Raw genomic sequence first — 16103 nt, forward strand, 5'->3', positions numbered from 1 at the left:
GAACAGCAGCACGCTCTCCCCCCAAACCACAGCAGCACCCCCCCCCATAGCAGTACTTACCCAGCATCTGCAACAGTTGATCTGTGCAGAGAAGCTGCGAGGGGGAGGAGAGCTCACGCAGCCTTTGCTGGGATGTCAGCTGTTTCTGAGCTCCTCGGCCAGGGATCAGCTCCCTTCAAACCTCCCCCACAGCAACAGAGATACAGGCAGGGAAATGGGGGGCTCTCCCTGAGCCCAGCGTCGCAGCGGCAGGCGCCCCCCCCACAGCAGTACTTACACCCCCCCCAGCCTTGCGCCGATCTCCCAGCCTTGCACCGTTCCTCCCTCCCCAGCAGCCCCACGATGCACCCAAAGGTGGGCTGTGACACCAAAGGTAGGGGGGGGGCTGTGTGTGTGGTGCGGTGTGTGTGTGTGCTGTGAGTGTATGCAGTGTGCGGGTGTTGTGTTTGCTGTGAGTGTATGCAGTGTGCAGTGAGTGTATGCTGTGTGCAGTGAGTGTGTGCAGTGTGTTGTGTGCTGTGTGCTGGGGCTGTGTGTGCTGTGAGTGTGTGCTGTGTGCGGGTGTTGTGTTTGCTGTGAGTGTATGCAGTGTGCAGTGTGTGTATGCTGTGTGCAGTGAGTGTGTGCAGTGTGCAGTGAGTGTATGCAGTGTGCTGTGAGTGTGTGCAGTGTGCAGTGAGTGCATACAGTGTGCAGTGAGTGTGTGCAGTGAGTGTATGCAGTGTGCAGTGAGTGTGTGCAGTGAGTGTATGGTGTGTGCTGGTGCTGTGTGTGTGTGCAGTGTGTGTAGTGTGCTGTGAGTGTGTGCAGTGTGCAAAACATTTTTTTTCCAAAAAAAATATTTAATTTTTTTTTTGTTTTGTTTTGTTTTTTTAATTTGGGGTCCATGCTCAAACCGCGTTATAAGCGGATCGCGCTATAATGGGGTGGAGCTGTATTAACCAATTCCATGTATTTTGAAACAAAATAATGTATGAATTAGAGAAACAATGAGCAATTAAGAGTCAGGGTATGTGCAAAAGTAAGTGAAACCCTGGTTTTATCAGCAAAATTAAATGGGATAATTATAATAGTGTTTAAATAATTAGGCAGATCTTCAGGGATGAGTTATACACATCTGTGGTTAAATATCCAGCTCAACCCCCTTATAACGCTGGGCTTGGGGACCAAAGAATCACATTGTGCTATAAGCGGATCATGTTAGAAATAATGTACAATTTTATGCATTGTACAATAAAGTATTTAAGATACCAATAATCGGGTTGTAAAGTATTCATAAATACAAAAATTGGGAGCCACGCTTGAAACTTGTTATAAGCAGATTCGCGTTGTAACGGATCGCGTTATAACGGGGTTGAGCTGTCATACCACTTGGTCAGCTTTTCTCTTTTTATGTATTTGAAGATACCTGTGTATTATGAATATATAAGATCCCTTTGATACAGGTTGATTGTCATATGTTATATATTCTGTATATTAATAATAATAATAGCATGTTCTTGTATTGCGCTGCCAGTTTTACGTAGCGCTTTACAGAGACATTTTGAAGGCACAGGTCCCTGCCCCATGGAGCTTACAATCTATGTTTTTGGTGCCTGGGGCACTGGGAGATAAAGTGACTTACCCAAGGTCACAAGGAGCCGACACCGGGAATTGAACCAGGCTCCCCTGCTTGAAACTCAGTGCCACTCAGTGTCTTTACTCACTGAGCCGCTCCTTCCCTATTGTTCTCTTTTTTATTGTACGACCTTATTGTGCATACAGTGTTTTGTGCATTTTTTTTAATTAGGCATATCATTCCTAATATGGGGATTTTGCCATATGCCTTGTGTATTTTTGTGTACATGTTTGCCGTGGTTGGTATTTTGGATTTTCACATGATGGGTTAATTTCCTTCTTTATCACCAAGCACTATGTAAAGGTGGATCTTAACCCCTGATGAAGTCACGTTTCCAAGGGGGAAACACGTAGGGCTGTTTCCTCCAAACCCAGATGTCCTTACGCTGATGGAGGAACGTGTTTGCAGTGCTGAGTTCCTGGAGGACATTTATTTGGGGTTGTGCAGTCTTTCCCGAGTCTGGAATTGGGAATTCACTTACTGCACCGACACACTTTATTCGAGCAAATACCCAGTATGTACCTGGCAGATACCTGGAATGCGCCGCTCCTCACCTCTGACAAGCCCCGTTGCGTTTGCCTTCCCAGCCTGGGTTCATGCCTGGCTGACGGGCGGCTGATCTGTTAAATGATAATGATTAAGATTTAATAGGCTGAAATGCTTCGCGTGTCTACCAGATGGCATAAATTCATGAATTGTAATGCAGTATATATATATATACTGTGCAGTATTGCAGCCAGCGGGAATAAAATGCTTCAATCCCTGCCTGGAAAATACCTCAATGCACTCGGGCAGAAAACAGTCACAAACCTCAATACACCCGGGTATACCCGAATTCGTGGGACTAGCCGAGCTCGAATAAAGTGTGTCGCCAGTGTACACCAGAAGACTTCGATCCCGGCCAGAGTCCCGTCTCATGGTTGCAGCGGCTTGCTCTTGAGAATATCTTCATGCACACGCATTTTATTTTGACATTTGTGACTGTAATGTTTTTACTTATGGTCTTAAATGCTATCCATACTGAATTATTGTACACTATGGAGCTTGCGCTCTCCCTTTATAAGTAGAAAATGGCCACGGCACACCTGAATTAGAAAAATATAAAGATACATTTTTTTTAACACATCATGAGATACAAATGATAACATCTGAGCAACGTTTCGCGCCAAAAAACAGTCCTTTCTCAAGCTTCTGGGCTGGTTTTTGGCTCGAAACTTTGCTCAGATGTTATCGTTTGTATCTCATGATGTGTAATGATAAATGTATCTTTATATTTTTCTAATTCTGGTATGCCGTGGACATTTTCTATATATTTGTATTTTTTTGATCCACAAAGTTGAAGACGGATCGTCCAGCGAGCACCTAGTCTACAAATACAAAATAATTTTTACATTTGCTTTAATTGGGAACTTTTCGACTTGCATGTCTATATTATAATTGGTCACTTCATTCAATTTGTTCACTGCATAGGATTATTTTGCACTTGTTCCTTTTCAGTTGTCCTCGAAATGAAGTTGTTTGCAAACTAACAGGGGCTAAACCTTCAATGAATGAGGAGCTGGAAGTATAGCCTAAGTATTGTTTCCTTGTTCGTTATGCTCATTTTCATGGGGTAAAGGAATTCTGCTTTAGCAGCGGAGGTATCTCCAATTTATTGTTCTGAACATGTTAAATTATTTTGCAATTGAAAAATGTCATGGCTGCCTTGACAGATCTTCTGGGAAACTGACAAAAATCTCACTCTGTGGCAGCTTTAATTATTAAATAGATAAGCAAGCATATAAACAAGTCTATCAAAACCCGTAAAATAAGCAGAGTTTAAAGCGTTACATCTCTTTCAAAGTGTTGCAATCATCCGATCCACAAGCTTTAATAATATTGAAGTCCCAGGGTTTTAAGATGATTTGTTAATGTTTTGCATGGGCCAGCTCTGGGCTTACTGCAGTATCACTGATTACGAAGCTTTCTAGATTTCCGTTGAATTTATTGAATGCCACATTTTGGATTATTCAGAGCGAGACAGAAAATAAAATGAGATGTTGGCAAACAGTTCTCGCTGCGCGTCTCTCCTTCAAGCAGCATTAGCGGCGGGTTGATTTTCTGTAAATTTGTGTATAAAAGGTATTCATTTAAAAAAAAAAATCGAATAAGATTATATCTACCCATTTGTTGCCAAAATGGCACAAAATGCACTGTTCTGCATTGTAGTGCAAACCTTTCTAGCAGCAAATACAGTACATTATTATCCCCTTATCTGTAGTATGTTACCTACAACTCGCACGAACAGTACCTGCCCTCCCCCATCCTCGAAATCTCCTCTTTAGATGAAAACTTTACAACTATATAAAATAATACTTTTTTTTCAATGCATCATCTTACCCATTAAAGTTAGTTATAGTACAGTACTTCTACAAATAGTTCACTTTGATCGAAGGTTGAACGGTACCTTGAAATGCTAAGAAAGAACCCAACAAGTTGTGTCCCCTTCACTGGTCTGGGGGGAGGCAGTTCACTGTGAAATTTATTTTCATGTGTGTTTAGAAAACGATAGAATAATAATCATTTTTTCTTATGTGCTGTAGCACTGTCAATGTATTCAGCGCCGTACATACCATTTAGCAGGTTGTGATTTCCTGGCCCAAAGAGATTACAGTCTAATGGTAGTGTACAAGGAAATAAAGTGAGAGCTGTTATTGAAGTGGGTGTATCTGTTTTGAATCCCTAAAGACTGTGATCGTACTAACAAGCTACTCATGAAGCCCATCCTCCTGGTCAGGGCTGCCAGCTAATCCTTTGGGTTAGATGGTAATGAGGACAGACAATACTCAAAGTCAGACTTTATGAAAGTCTGAAGCAGGAGTGCCCAACTCCAGTCCTCAAGGACCACCAACAATGCTGCAAAAAAATGGGGATTTAAGGTCACCCATAAAATGTTTATACAGATGTAGCAAGACTTACCGTCCTCTGTGCCGAGTACACCCGAAGGATTAATGGGGCAGAGGGGGGTCCAATTCAGAAGCATGAACCCACCGCAGCTACATCGTTGCAGTCACTGTCCCTGGTGCCGTAAACTTTGCTTGTTTGTCTGTAGCACCTGCAGTCAGTAAATCCTGTTACATCTGTAAAGATGTAGCGACACAAAACTTCCCTGGGGTTGCAGGGGGAAAAAGACATTTTTTGGGGCTCTGGGTAGAGTTAGGCGACATTTTTTTGCCAGATGTGGATCAGCCTCGTATCAGTGCATGGCTTTCCACAGATCGGTTTAAAAAAGTACGACTGCACTTTTTTGATTTTTTTTTTTCTATCACCGACAATGCAAATGGAGAATTAATAATCCGCGGTCAGATTTTTTAAAAAACGTTGCGGGAAGAGCGCAGATTTTTAACAATTTGTGGTGCGGTTTTCAAATTCAATAAGGAATCGGAGTGCGAATTCTTAAAAATCCACCCGGATTTGTCCAATGGTGGACATGGATTAATCCGCTCAGATTGTTCAGTACCAATCCGCAGATGGATTTTGGTAAGAGGTCAGAAGTGAGTCGTGAGAGAGGTCAAAACCATCCACGGAAATTCCGGTAACGGATTTGGACTTTTCACCCATCTCTTGCTGTAGTGAACACTTGGTTTAATTACAGAAGCACCGGGTTTATCTTACCAGCTGTCCATGGTTTTCTTCCCCCTGGCTGGCAACTTTTGTGGTTCGTTTTCTCTGGCATTCCACGGTCGTGGGGGAATGTAAGGTTGGCTACATCTGTATTTTCTTACAGTATTTCTCTAAATAAAACATGTGATCTGGATGAGAGTGTGACAGTAAAGGTAATTTGTAAGCAACATTTGTTGACATATATCACATGTTAATTCCACTGCATCATAGATCTCAGTGGAGCCTCACTGATAAATATCAGTATTCCCACATATCTCACTGGTTATGGTCCTTAGATCTAGAAATGTCTGTGAACTAAATGCTAAGGAACTGCATGCATTAGACTGTATAAGGATACTCCGTATAATAACTGCATGTTTATTTTCAGGCTGTTGAATGCTGTATGTATGTTCACCTTCATTGTTTACACCGTGCATGTGTCTATCTAATACATCCTAGTTATCAATCATTTTAATTTGACAAAAGGAGCATGTGTTTGGTCTTAGATTGTTGTCTGTATTTGTGCTTTAGATATATTTTTGTGTAACACATGCTAGATTGGTATATGTGATAGTATACTAGAGTAACCATAGTAATTAACTATTAACTAATTAGTGCCCCTGCTTGAGTCTGCTACTAATTGTGCTGTATTTATTTTTTCACATCCTAACCTCTCTGCGCTGACCTCTGCATGCAGATAACGGGGAGTAAGCCACCGGTGAGTACCAATATCTTTTCTATTTTTCATTTTGAATTGTTATTTTTTTATCTGTCTGTTTTTCTGTCCCGGTATCTTCCTAGTTTCTTTGTCTCTTGGTAGTAAATATACTGTATAAGTTGGGTTACCAAGTGTCCGGTATTGAACAGACTGTCCTGTAGTTGGACATTTTTTCCAGTAAAAAATGAGAGGTAATACTGGACATGTATGTGTATACCGGTATTACCTCTCTGGGCATGTATGTGTATACCGGTATTACCTCTCTGGGCGTGTATGTGTATACCGTTATTACCTCTCTGGGCATGTATGTGCATACCGGTATTACCTCTCTGGGCGTATATGTGTATGCCAGTATTACCTCTCTTGGCGTGTATGTGTATACCAGTATTACCTCTCTGGGCATGTATGTGTATACCGGTATTACCTCTCTGGGTGTGTATGTGTATACCGGTATTACCTCTCTGGATGTGTATGTGTATACCGGTATTACCTCTCTGGGCTTGTATGTGTATACCGGTATTACCTCTCTGGGCATGTATGTGTATACCGGTATTACCTCTCTGGGTGTGTATGTGTATACCGGTATTACCTCTCTGGGTGTGTATGTGTATACCGGTATTACCTCTCTGGGTGTGGATGTGTATACCGGTATTACCTCTCTGGACATAATGACTTGATTGGTTTGGAGGACTTCCCCAAGCAGGGAGAGAGCAGGGCTGTTGCTAGGGGGCTGTGCAGCTTCCTCCATGCTGATTGGCTGTTGCTGGGTAATGCAGCCAATCATGAGGAGGTGTCAGGAGCCTGGGTGTGGGGGTCAAGGAGAGGAGGAAACAGCATGGAGCGGAAAGGGTGTGCGTGTCTTCAGCATGTCGGATCTTTCACCATTGTGTCCAGTATTTTTGGAGAAGCCGTCTGGCAACACTATATATACGTTTTGCACATGACCACAGAGTATTGGGGCAGACTAAGCCCATTATTGCTATTCGGCGATACTTGGTAGTATTGAGATATGGTTTTTAACCCTTATGCTGCCCTAGAAGGTGTAGACCTCAAAGATGGAGATTTTTCCACTCTCACATTTCCACGCAGTTTTAATATAGCCGGACATTTACAAAACCTTTCGCTGACCGTACTGCAGTAGAAATGGGCAAACGTAAAAAAAAAACGGTAAGGTTGAGTACACAGGTTACATTTGTCATGTGACCATGGGTTTTGGTTAGCGCAATTTATGGTAAAAAATTTAATTTTGACATTTTCTCTCAATTTTGAAAATAAAGTATGAATTCTTTAGCGAAAAACAAACGGCAAAAATGTTGCGTGAAATATTCACAAACGAGAACGGGACCAGGTTGCCCATCTCTACAGATGTAGTAGATGTTAACGTACAAAATAAGGCGTTTTGTAATCTCCTTAACCATGGTTTTCAATAGCACTACTGTTAAATCAAGCACCGCGCTACCGGTGCAATCAGTGGCAGATTTCCCCTTTGCCGTCCCTAGGCTTATACTGGCAGAGACGGGCAGCCCTCCTGCTTTAGCATAGCGGCGTCACTCTGGCATGTGACACCACGTTGTCATGCCAACGCGTCGTCCAGTGATGTCGCAGTGTCATTCGACGTTGGGTTGCCGCACAACGTGATACTGGAGGAATATGGGGAGGGGGAATGCTCCGGGAAAAGCTACGACGTCCTCTCAACACATACATGCAAAAATTGCCGCCCCCAATGAATTGCTGCTCTAAGCTACAACTTAGTCAGCCTGGTGGGAAATCCGCCTCTGGGAGCAATAACATCTGCTCACTACTTTGCAAAATCAGACACTTTTCTCGAATTTACCAGGAGTCGCGCCTATTTGCCTGGATCTGCTAAAATAACATGAACGAGTGGCACTGACACAACCCAACGCTATTAATTGTGTCTGGAAAGAAGGGGAAAAAGTGTGGTAGATTTTAGTCCCTGCTTAAAACAATGACACTTACTTTATTTGCAGTCCTTGCCATTGTCACAAACATTTCTCAGCGCATAAATGCCCAATATTGACAATAGTTGCAAATGTATTCCTAGGCATCAATGGAGTCTAACTCTTTGAAACTAGAAATAATCTATTCAAAGGTCATTATTGTGTTCCCATATGTCACAAGTTCCCTCAATTCAATCTCACTTGACGTGACATCTGTCCAACACCCGAGCAACAAGGGTGTTGATGAGAAATTACTTAAAATAACTAAGTGTTTGTCACTTTTATAGAAAATGTTCATTGACGTACATATCGCTTTTTTAAATCAAGATGATTTTCATGTTTTCTTCTGGTTGCTTTATTATTTTCAAAACAACGCGCCAAACTCCTGAGTACCTCATTGGTAATGCCATCCCAAATACTTTAGTGTGAGTAATGTCACTGTTTCCTTAATCTGAAAGTGTCACCACTCTTATCTTATCATTTTGTGCCGTAGTTTATTTTTGTGATTAATTCCATGCATTACTTTTTCTTGTGCTATTTCAAAGTTTATTACTGTGCCAGATTTAATCCGCATGGCTGTTGAAGATCTGGCTGTTGTGCTCGACTTTCCTAGGAAAATCAGCTACATGGGGAGGCATTCAGTGTAGGCAATTTCAGGAAGTCTGCTAGAAAACGACGAAATATATATGTACCTGTGAGAGGGCAGAACCCCTATCAAAAATGGCTTCAATAGAAATCCTGGATTGGTCTGAGGAATCCAGTCTCCACCTGGCTCATCAGACAGGTAGAAAAGCCTCCGGCTTAAACTGCAGGGAAGATTTTTACCACATGGAAGTTGTTTGCTGACAGAGGCATCCCAAAGAACCAGACCCTCTATTCCAGGACACAGCGGTCACTGGAACCTGCCAGAGGGTGCCCCTCATGGACACCAACCTAGACTGTGGGAAAGAGCCCCTGATAACAGGCCCCTCTTTGGACTTTGGGTCAGAGGTTGGAAAGAGCCCTTCAGATAGGGAATGGGAGAGTGAATCAACCCTTACAGAGGGATAGTTGGTTTGTTTATGTGTATGCTGCCTTAAAGATGTGTTGTTTGAAGATACGGGCTAAAAAAAAGCAAAGATTTTTCCCCCCCAATATATGTATCCCTGGTCATATCTCTGCACTCGTCTCCTACAGTAACCAAAACTCCTGTTCCCTCTAACCCTAATCCCATTTAAGAGCAAAACAAAATGGCATATTAGCTAGAAATGACGCCTCACCATTTATAATTTGCATGGTGTTAATTTACTCATCTTGTTACAGAGGGGTCTATACACAGAAGAAAGTGATGCATTGCACAATTTTTTGGTCCATGGTTTTATGCATCTGGTGTCAATTGTGAGACGCCGGAAAGTTACAGCGTATTAAAACTGGTGGGCATTTTTGAAGTAGGTTAAAGGAGAACAAGTGATGCACAGTGGTGCATAATGTAGTAGACCTCATTATAGTCTCTGCATCATATTACTCCTACATAACGCCTCCTTACAACACTTCTACTAACAGAAGCACGTTGGGGGGAATGGAGTAAAGATATTTGGTACATGGACAGTGACAGTTTTGCTTCACAATAATCTATATCAATGATTGACACACACACACACACACACACACACACACACACACACACACACACACACACACACACACACACACACACACTAGCCTTCAATACATCTGTGTGTATGTATGTATATAAGTGTGTATAATAGACTTTGCAGGGCCCAAGGTGGCACAAGGGCAGTGGGCCCCCCAGTAGAAGTAGGTAAGGATACTAACCTGCGGCCCGGGTGATTCCTTGATGTGTGGCCCTCATCATGTGACCGCTGCACTGTAGGAGGTCACGTCGTCATGGCAACGTGCTGTCATGTGACATAATGTTGTCATGGTAATGCATCGTGGTGTCATTTGACATTTGTCACCCTGACAACGCAAAACTGTAGGAGAAGGGCCGCTTCTCAAAAGGTAAGACCTCCCCTCTGAACACACACCCCTCTCTCTCTTACCTGCATTTGTCTGGTGGCCCCACGCTCCCTCCTCCAGCTCCCTTTTCAGGTCGGGCGGAAGTTGGATCCCAGCACCAACAGGTGAAGGGAGAGGGAGCCTGGTGCCCCCCGGAGGTGCTGGATTCAAGATAACTTCCTTGCTTGTCTGCCCTAAGGCCAGCCCTGTACATTTCTTCTTCTGATATGTCCGGCCCAGTGTCATTTTAATTTATTCACCCTTGTGATGATATCAAAGAATGCTTTTGAACCTATTCATTCTCTTCGGGCAATACCTATAATACATCTCTCCATAGTTCTTTGTGTTGTCTGAAGCTTGTGAATTATCTTCACATTTGAGGTCCAAGTTTCACATCCATACGTGACCATGGTCTTGAGGCATTGTGGAAGGAACCCTTGTAAGATTGTCTTGTTTCTTCCAAATACACTCTATCCCATCTTCATCTTCTATTGATTTAATTTTCCAGCCAAGGTAGACATGCAAATGTAGTCAGCGTTCGGGCTCCGTTCGTCGGCAGTAAATCTTACTATATCTGTTGTCTTTGATTTCTAGTTCTATTCCATTTATTTTGATATTTGAAAACTTGACACATTTGTTGAACATCACTTTGGTCTTGCTGAGATTCATATGGAGGCCCACATTCCTACTTGCATCAGACCAACTTGTTGCTGGAGGCTGTCAGGACTTGTAGCAAAAATAACGTCATCAGCAAATTGTAGGTGACTAAAGTATGCACTGTTGATTTTGATTCCTTTTTTTACCAATCTAATGTTTTCAACAATTCTTCAAGTGTTGCTGTGAAAAGCTTTGGTGACATGGTGTCTCCCTGCCGCACTCCCTGCCGCTGATCCTTATCTTGCTTGTATCTTAATGTAATCTGATGGCCGATGTGGCATCCTTGTGAATGTTCATTATAATATCAATGTACGCTTCTTCAACACTTTGTCTTCTTATTGTATCTAGTACTGCTGTCAGTCTGTATGGAAGTAGCAGTTCCCAAACAGGCCAAAGGTACTGGGTCATGTAAGTGTAACAGTGTTTTCCCTGGGCCCTACAACTCCTGACCCATATGTAGAAAATCACCCAATTACATGGATGTGTATTGTGTGGTGCACCTGCTGGCTTACAGGACTCCTGAGTCTCCCACTGGGTTGGTATGGGGATATCAGCACGACAGGCATCTGAGGTAGTGTGATCTGAGTCTTACTCACATACGTTGCAGCGCCTACACCCCATCAGTATCTCTGCGGCCGCAGGGGGATGTATCTGATGGGGACCTCCTCTGTGGTACCTCCTTCTGTAGAATAACTTCACTCTGACACAGCAAGGGTCTTGTGAAACTGGGCATCTTTATTGCATGTTCAGGCTGACTGCCCCTCATAGCAGTCATTCTAGCTGCTCATTTTGGTGAAGTGCATCTCTCTCGGAAAGTTCCTTCTCTCTCAATAGAGTGGGATCACCTCTCCCATAAGGGAGATCACCATCTGTGTCAGGTCCCTGATCACAGTGTGGAAGCACTTGGTACTTAGATCTGACAGCATGGAACTGCTGCAGACTCTTCTTGAACTTGAAACCAAGACTGTTCACTCAGTCATAACTGAACCACTAACTTTAGGCAGTGCTGTGTCTTATATAGACTCAGAAAACAGCCACACCTCTTGTGTCACTAACAGTGGACACAGAGCATGTTACCACTCCCCTTGTGTACATATGACACCTCACCAGGGTATGAGGGCAAACCTCCATGATTGTTGCTGGCAACCCTGCATACTTACCAGGTTTACTGACAGCATGAGAAGGAGCTGTATACCATTTTTATACATGGCTACATAAGACAAACCCATCAGGATTCCCATAGGGGCTAAGAGTAATCGGATTAATACTGATGAGAATCCTCAAGCAACAACGGGGGCCGGTTCCCACAGCTACGCTGAGCAACTAAGTAAATGCACCTCTATTCAAGTGTTTAGAGTGGGCACTGATGGAAGAACTATATTCATGTCGGTCTGCTATAAAATACTCTACAACGTTGTCAATGTGTATGAGCGGCCCCTGTGCTTGGGGACTCGACTAAATAACAGTTGTACTAAAAAAGTTCCTGGCGCCCATTTTTATACATCCTTGCTACCACATCGCCCAGCCCCCTGAATCCAGCCCGAGTCAAGATAATCCATGTTGATTAGTCAACCTTTGCACAACGATGTGATCTCCCTAGGAGCCGGGAAGGGAGGGTTACATGTACTGTATATAAAATATATTTTAAACATTGTCTTTTTATATATATATAAAGTATACAATCTCTCCTGAGAAATGAAAAAAGAAAATGTTATTACTCCGCACTAAAACTAATATTTACTGTAAAAATTAATTATGTTGAAGCCGCTTCAACCGGGGCCCCCCCTGTAACTGGTATTCCCCCCCCCCTTTTCAGGATGTGTTATACAAATAGTCCTTTTTTTCTTGTTTTAAACAGAATTATTTTTTAAAGAATAGCATCTTCCTCTCTTCAGATCTTAATGCCAATGTCAGCTAATACCACCACTTTTAGCTGCATGGAAGCTACTGGTGTTTATGAGGAGGATTCTGGGTCATATTAGGCTAACTTTTGTAGTCTCTCTAGGGGCAACAGATTTAGGAGTGAGAGTGACATTCTGCACAAAAGACGGGTTAATGCAGTACTCTCCTGGCTAATTACAAGGTGCTGTCCTCATGGTGCCCACACAGTATGTCCCAGGATCTTAAATGTGAAAAACAAAATAGGGGGCGGCGTTGTAAGGGGGGGGGGGTCCTTGCCGTAGTGTTTCCTGTTTCCAGGGACCCCAGGATTTCTTTGAAAATAACCCCTTAAACTCACTAAGAGCATTTATTCAAGTGCTTTCTCCTCTCTCCTGCTCAAGTTCCTAAGTACAGTACATGCTCTACATGAGTAAGACGCACGACACTGGGGCAAGTGTTTGATCTTCAGTTCTGAATCTGTTTCTGTGAATGTCATCACGAATGACACCTTCACAATGAATTTGAGCGTCTTGTCACTGCACAATCTAAAAACTAACCTGCCTTCCTTAAGTCAGGGGAGTGCAATCTTTTTCCCCTGCGCCCCCCTGCCAGCTGTCCCCCTCTCCTCGCGCACCCTCCTCCTTACCTTGGCTCTGGAGTTCTGCCGTCATGATGTCACGTTGCCATGGCAACCCAACGTCACATGACTCTGCAGCGTCATTTGACGCTGTGTTGCCATGGCGGCGCATCACCAGAAGCTGTCTGAACCAAGGTAAGGAGACATTACAGAGGCCTTTGCCGCTTCCCCAGCATTTAATTGAAATGCCTTCGGGAAGCGCGCAGGGCCTCTGTAACCCTCGCAGGGGGCCGGCACGCCCCCCAGTTTGCGTACCCTGCCTTAAATGACACACACAGTCCCTGCAAGCTCAACACCCAAAACCACAACACTACAGTATACAGTATATACTTTATTTTATTTTTTATCAACAGGGGTACTATTAGGTAGGGACCTAATGTACAGTGTACATCAAAAGACATAAAAGCCCCAGTGCTACATCCAACATGACAGATTATTACTTGAAATACTATGTCATTCTTCTCATAAGTAAGGGTCATTAGTCAATCCTTTGGCCAAAGCATTATAGCCTGCATACGGTTAACCCTTTACTGCTGGTCCTACACATGTTCTTTTTACCTCTACTGGAGGAAGAAGTCCCTCGGAAGACTGCTCACCAGAGGTAAATCTCAGGATCTGCCAATTCAAGTGGGGTGGGCGAGCTTAAACCCATGAAGGAGGGACTCACAACCCTCCCAATAGTTGTTTCCCACCTTCATTTTAAATGATCCTGCCATTTTTATATCTGTAACCTCCCTTTTGCTAACAAAACCACCATTCATTTCTCTTCTTGGTTCAAGATGCCTGTGATGACCAGCAGGGGGAGACAAACTCTTGCCTATCATCTCATTGTGTATTTTACTCTCAATTGCTGCCTTTTGTTTGATATATTGTTTTCATTCTCTGATGTCATTTACATATTTATAGTTTTGTTGACGATGCAGCGTGAATACCGAATATAACACATTAAGTTTGTTAGCGAGATCATGTCCGTGAAAAACCTGCAGATGGTTAAATAACAACAGAAATACTGAATTCCGCCGCTGCAAAGTTTGAATATTAGTGAGTTAATTACACAGGTACTGAGGGGCGGAAAAGGCTTTAATGTAGTAAAACTGCTGAGATGGTATAATGTGATTTGAATTCTCCAGACATGCAGATTCTCTGCTTAGATTGCAGATTGCTGCTAGGAGTATTTAACAAAGGTAGAAATAATGGAATGTATTTCTTCTAAAACTGGCCTTAACAGACATGTACAAGAGGAATTTGTTCAAATCAATCATAGCAGCTGCTTCAAAATGCTTCCCACGTGTGTCTCGTCTTTATTTTTCTTTCCTGAACAAATTTGAATTTGAAGGTGAATTCCCTTTTACCAATATATGTATACTGTGGTTCAAAGTCAGCAGCCATACGGGTCTGGGGAAGTTTTGTCTGTATTAGGTGATATATCTTTCTTTATAAAGCGCCCTGAGCGTACTCAGCGCTTCACTAAGAATAAGCTTTCGAATGGAGTGACAAGTGACAAGCTATTCGTGGATTAAATTACAGTGTGCAGAGCACTGAAAATCTCACAGATCTCCTGCTCACTGGAGCTGTGCAAACTGGTTGCGTTTTCACAAATTTGTTTGAAATTTGGCAAATTCACCAAAATGTTGTGGTATTTTTTTTTTTCATGAAAAAGGGCGTAAAATGTCACCTGTAATGTTTTTCAAAAGTTTGCCATATTGCTACATTTTAGTTCATTTTTTTTTTTAAATGGCTAACTGGACCTGGACATTGATCATGTGACTTAACACATCACGGTCACGTGACCTTGCATTTTGCTTTGTGGCAAACTTTGCCATTTTCCCCCCAACATTTCTCTAGCGAAAAACGGCTAATTTTGCTGAGTTTGCAAACTGCTGCGAACATTTTGCACGTCTCTATTCTTTATGAGTGTTGTTCAGTGTTGGCTGTTATTCCGTTTGCTGTGAAGCCGCTTACCCATGCTGAGGAAGATTGTGTTACCATTCAAAGGGTGATAAACTCCTCTCCCCCACTGAGTAGTGGCTTCACGGTACTGTATATTGAATAGAGACTATCCTGCTTGGACTGGTAAATTGATTTGGATTATCACCCATTTTACTAATATACAGTATATGCTAAATATATATATATTTTAAAGGTTCATTACACCTTAGTTTCAATGTTTTAAGTGAGTTGTGTACAGTACATATGATTGTTAAGGTTTAAAATGTACATCAGAAGCCCTAGCCCTAAATAAGGGGAGGCCAACTCCAGTCCTCAAGGGCCACCAACAGGTCAGGTTTTAAGGATATCCCAGCTTCAGCACAGGTGGCTCCATCGTTGACAGAACCACCTGTGCTGAAGCGGGGATATCCTTAACACCTGACCTGTTGGTGGCCCTTAAGGACTGGAGTTGGCCGCCTCTGACCGAGAAGACGGGAATCTATACACTTAAGTGTGGTATCCATTATCTATTGTTGAAGTGAATGACCTGACTGTTTTGACAGAGTTGACACTTTAGTGATTGCACTGTTAAGCATTAACCTGCTGATGTGTGGCAAAGCTTTTGATGATCACGGTGTTACAATTCTTGCACTTCTGTTGTACTGTATAATTCTTATGTCCTACATTGGTGTCTGTTAGGATACCAGTATGTACTTTTCATGCAGTATTTACCCTATTAAAAAGCACGGAATGGGTTGTGATGCAAGTCCTAATATTCCTAACTGTTTCCTTACTCTATGTGCATATTGAACACCCTTTATTTTTATATAGCCATGGCTGGTCCAGACTATCTTTCTGCCTTCCTGTCACGTAACTTCTGATAGCTACAGACAGTGACAGGCTACCCTGTGGGGTTTCTCCCCCCCCCCCTCACAGGGTTTCTCCCCCCCCCCCTCACAGCCTCCCTGAGTGGCAGGAGAGGAGGTGACACTGGGTCTGTGTTGCAGCCAATCATGGTGCAGACCCTGTGCCCTCCCCTTTCTGCATTAGGGTGGATGCATTCCA

The 16103-nt window shown here is 42.9% G+C and overlaps 1 protein-coding gene across 6 annotated transcripts in view; it reads left to right on the top strand.

The window, feature by feature from the left end:
- Nucleotides 1-16103, top strand: part of DIAPH2 (diaphanous related formin 2) — a 1317111-nt gene that overhangs the window by 160408 nt on the left and 1140600 nt on the right. For 5 of the 6 annotated variants that reach the window (XM_075572806.1, XM_075572807.1, XM_075572808.1 and 2 more), the window contains one exon: nt 5958-5978. The exons of the other annotated variant lie outside the window; for it this stretch is intronic. In XM_075572806.1, coding sequence (XP_075428921.1) covers nt 5958-5978 — 21 coding nt within the window. The remainder of the gene's footprint in view (nt 1-5957; nt 5979-16103) is intronic. 6 annotated transcript variants of the gene reach the window in all.

This window comes from Ascaphus truei, chromosome 16 (genome assembly GCF_040206685.1).
Source record: "Ascaphus truei isolate aAscTru1 chromosome 16, aAscTru1.hap1, whole genome shotgun sequence".
Taxonomy (NCBI): Eukaryota; Metazoa; Chordata; class Amphibia; order Anura; family Ascaphidae; genus Ascaphus; species Ascaphus truei.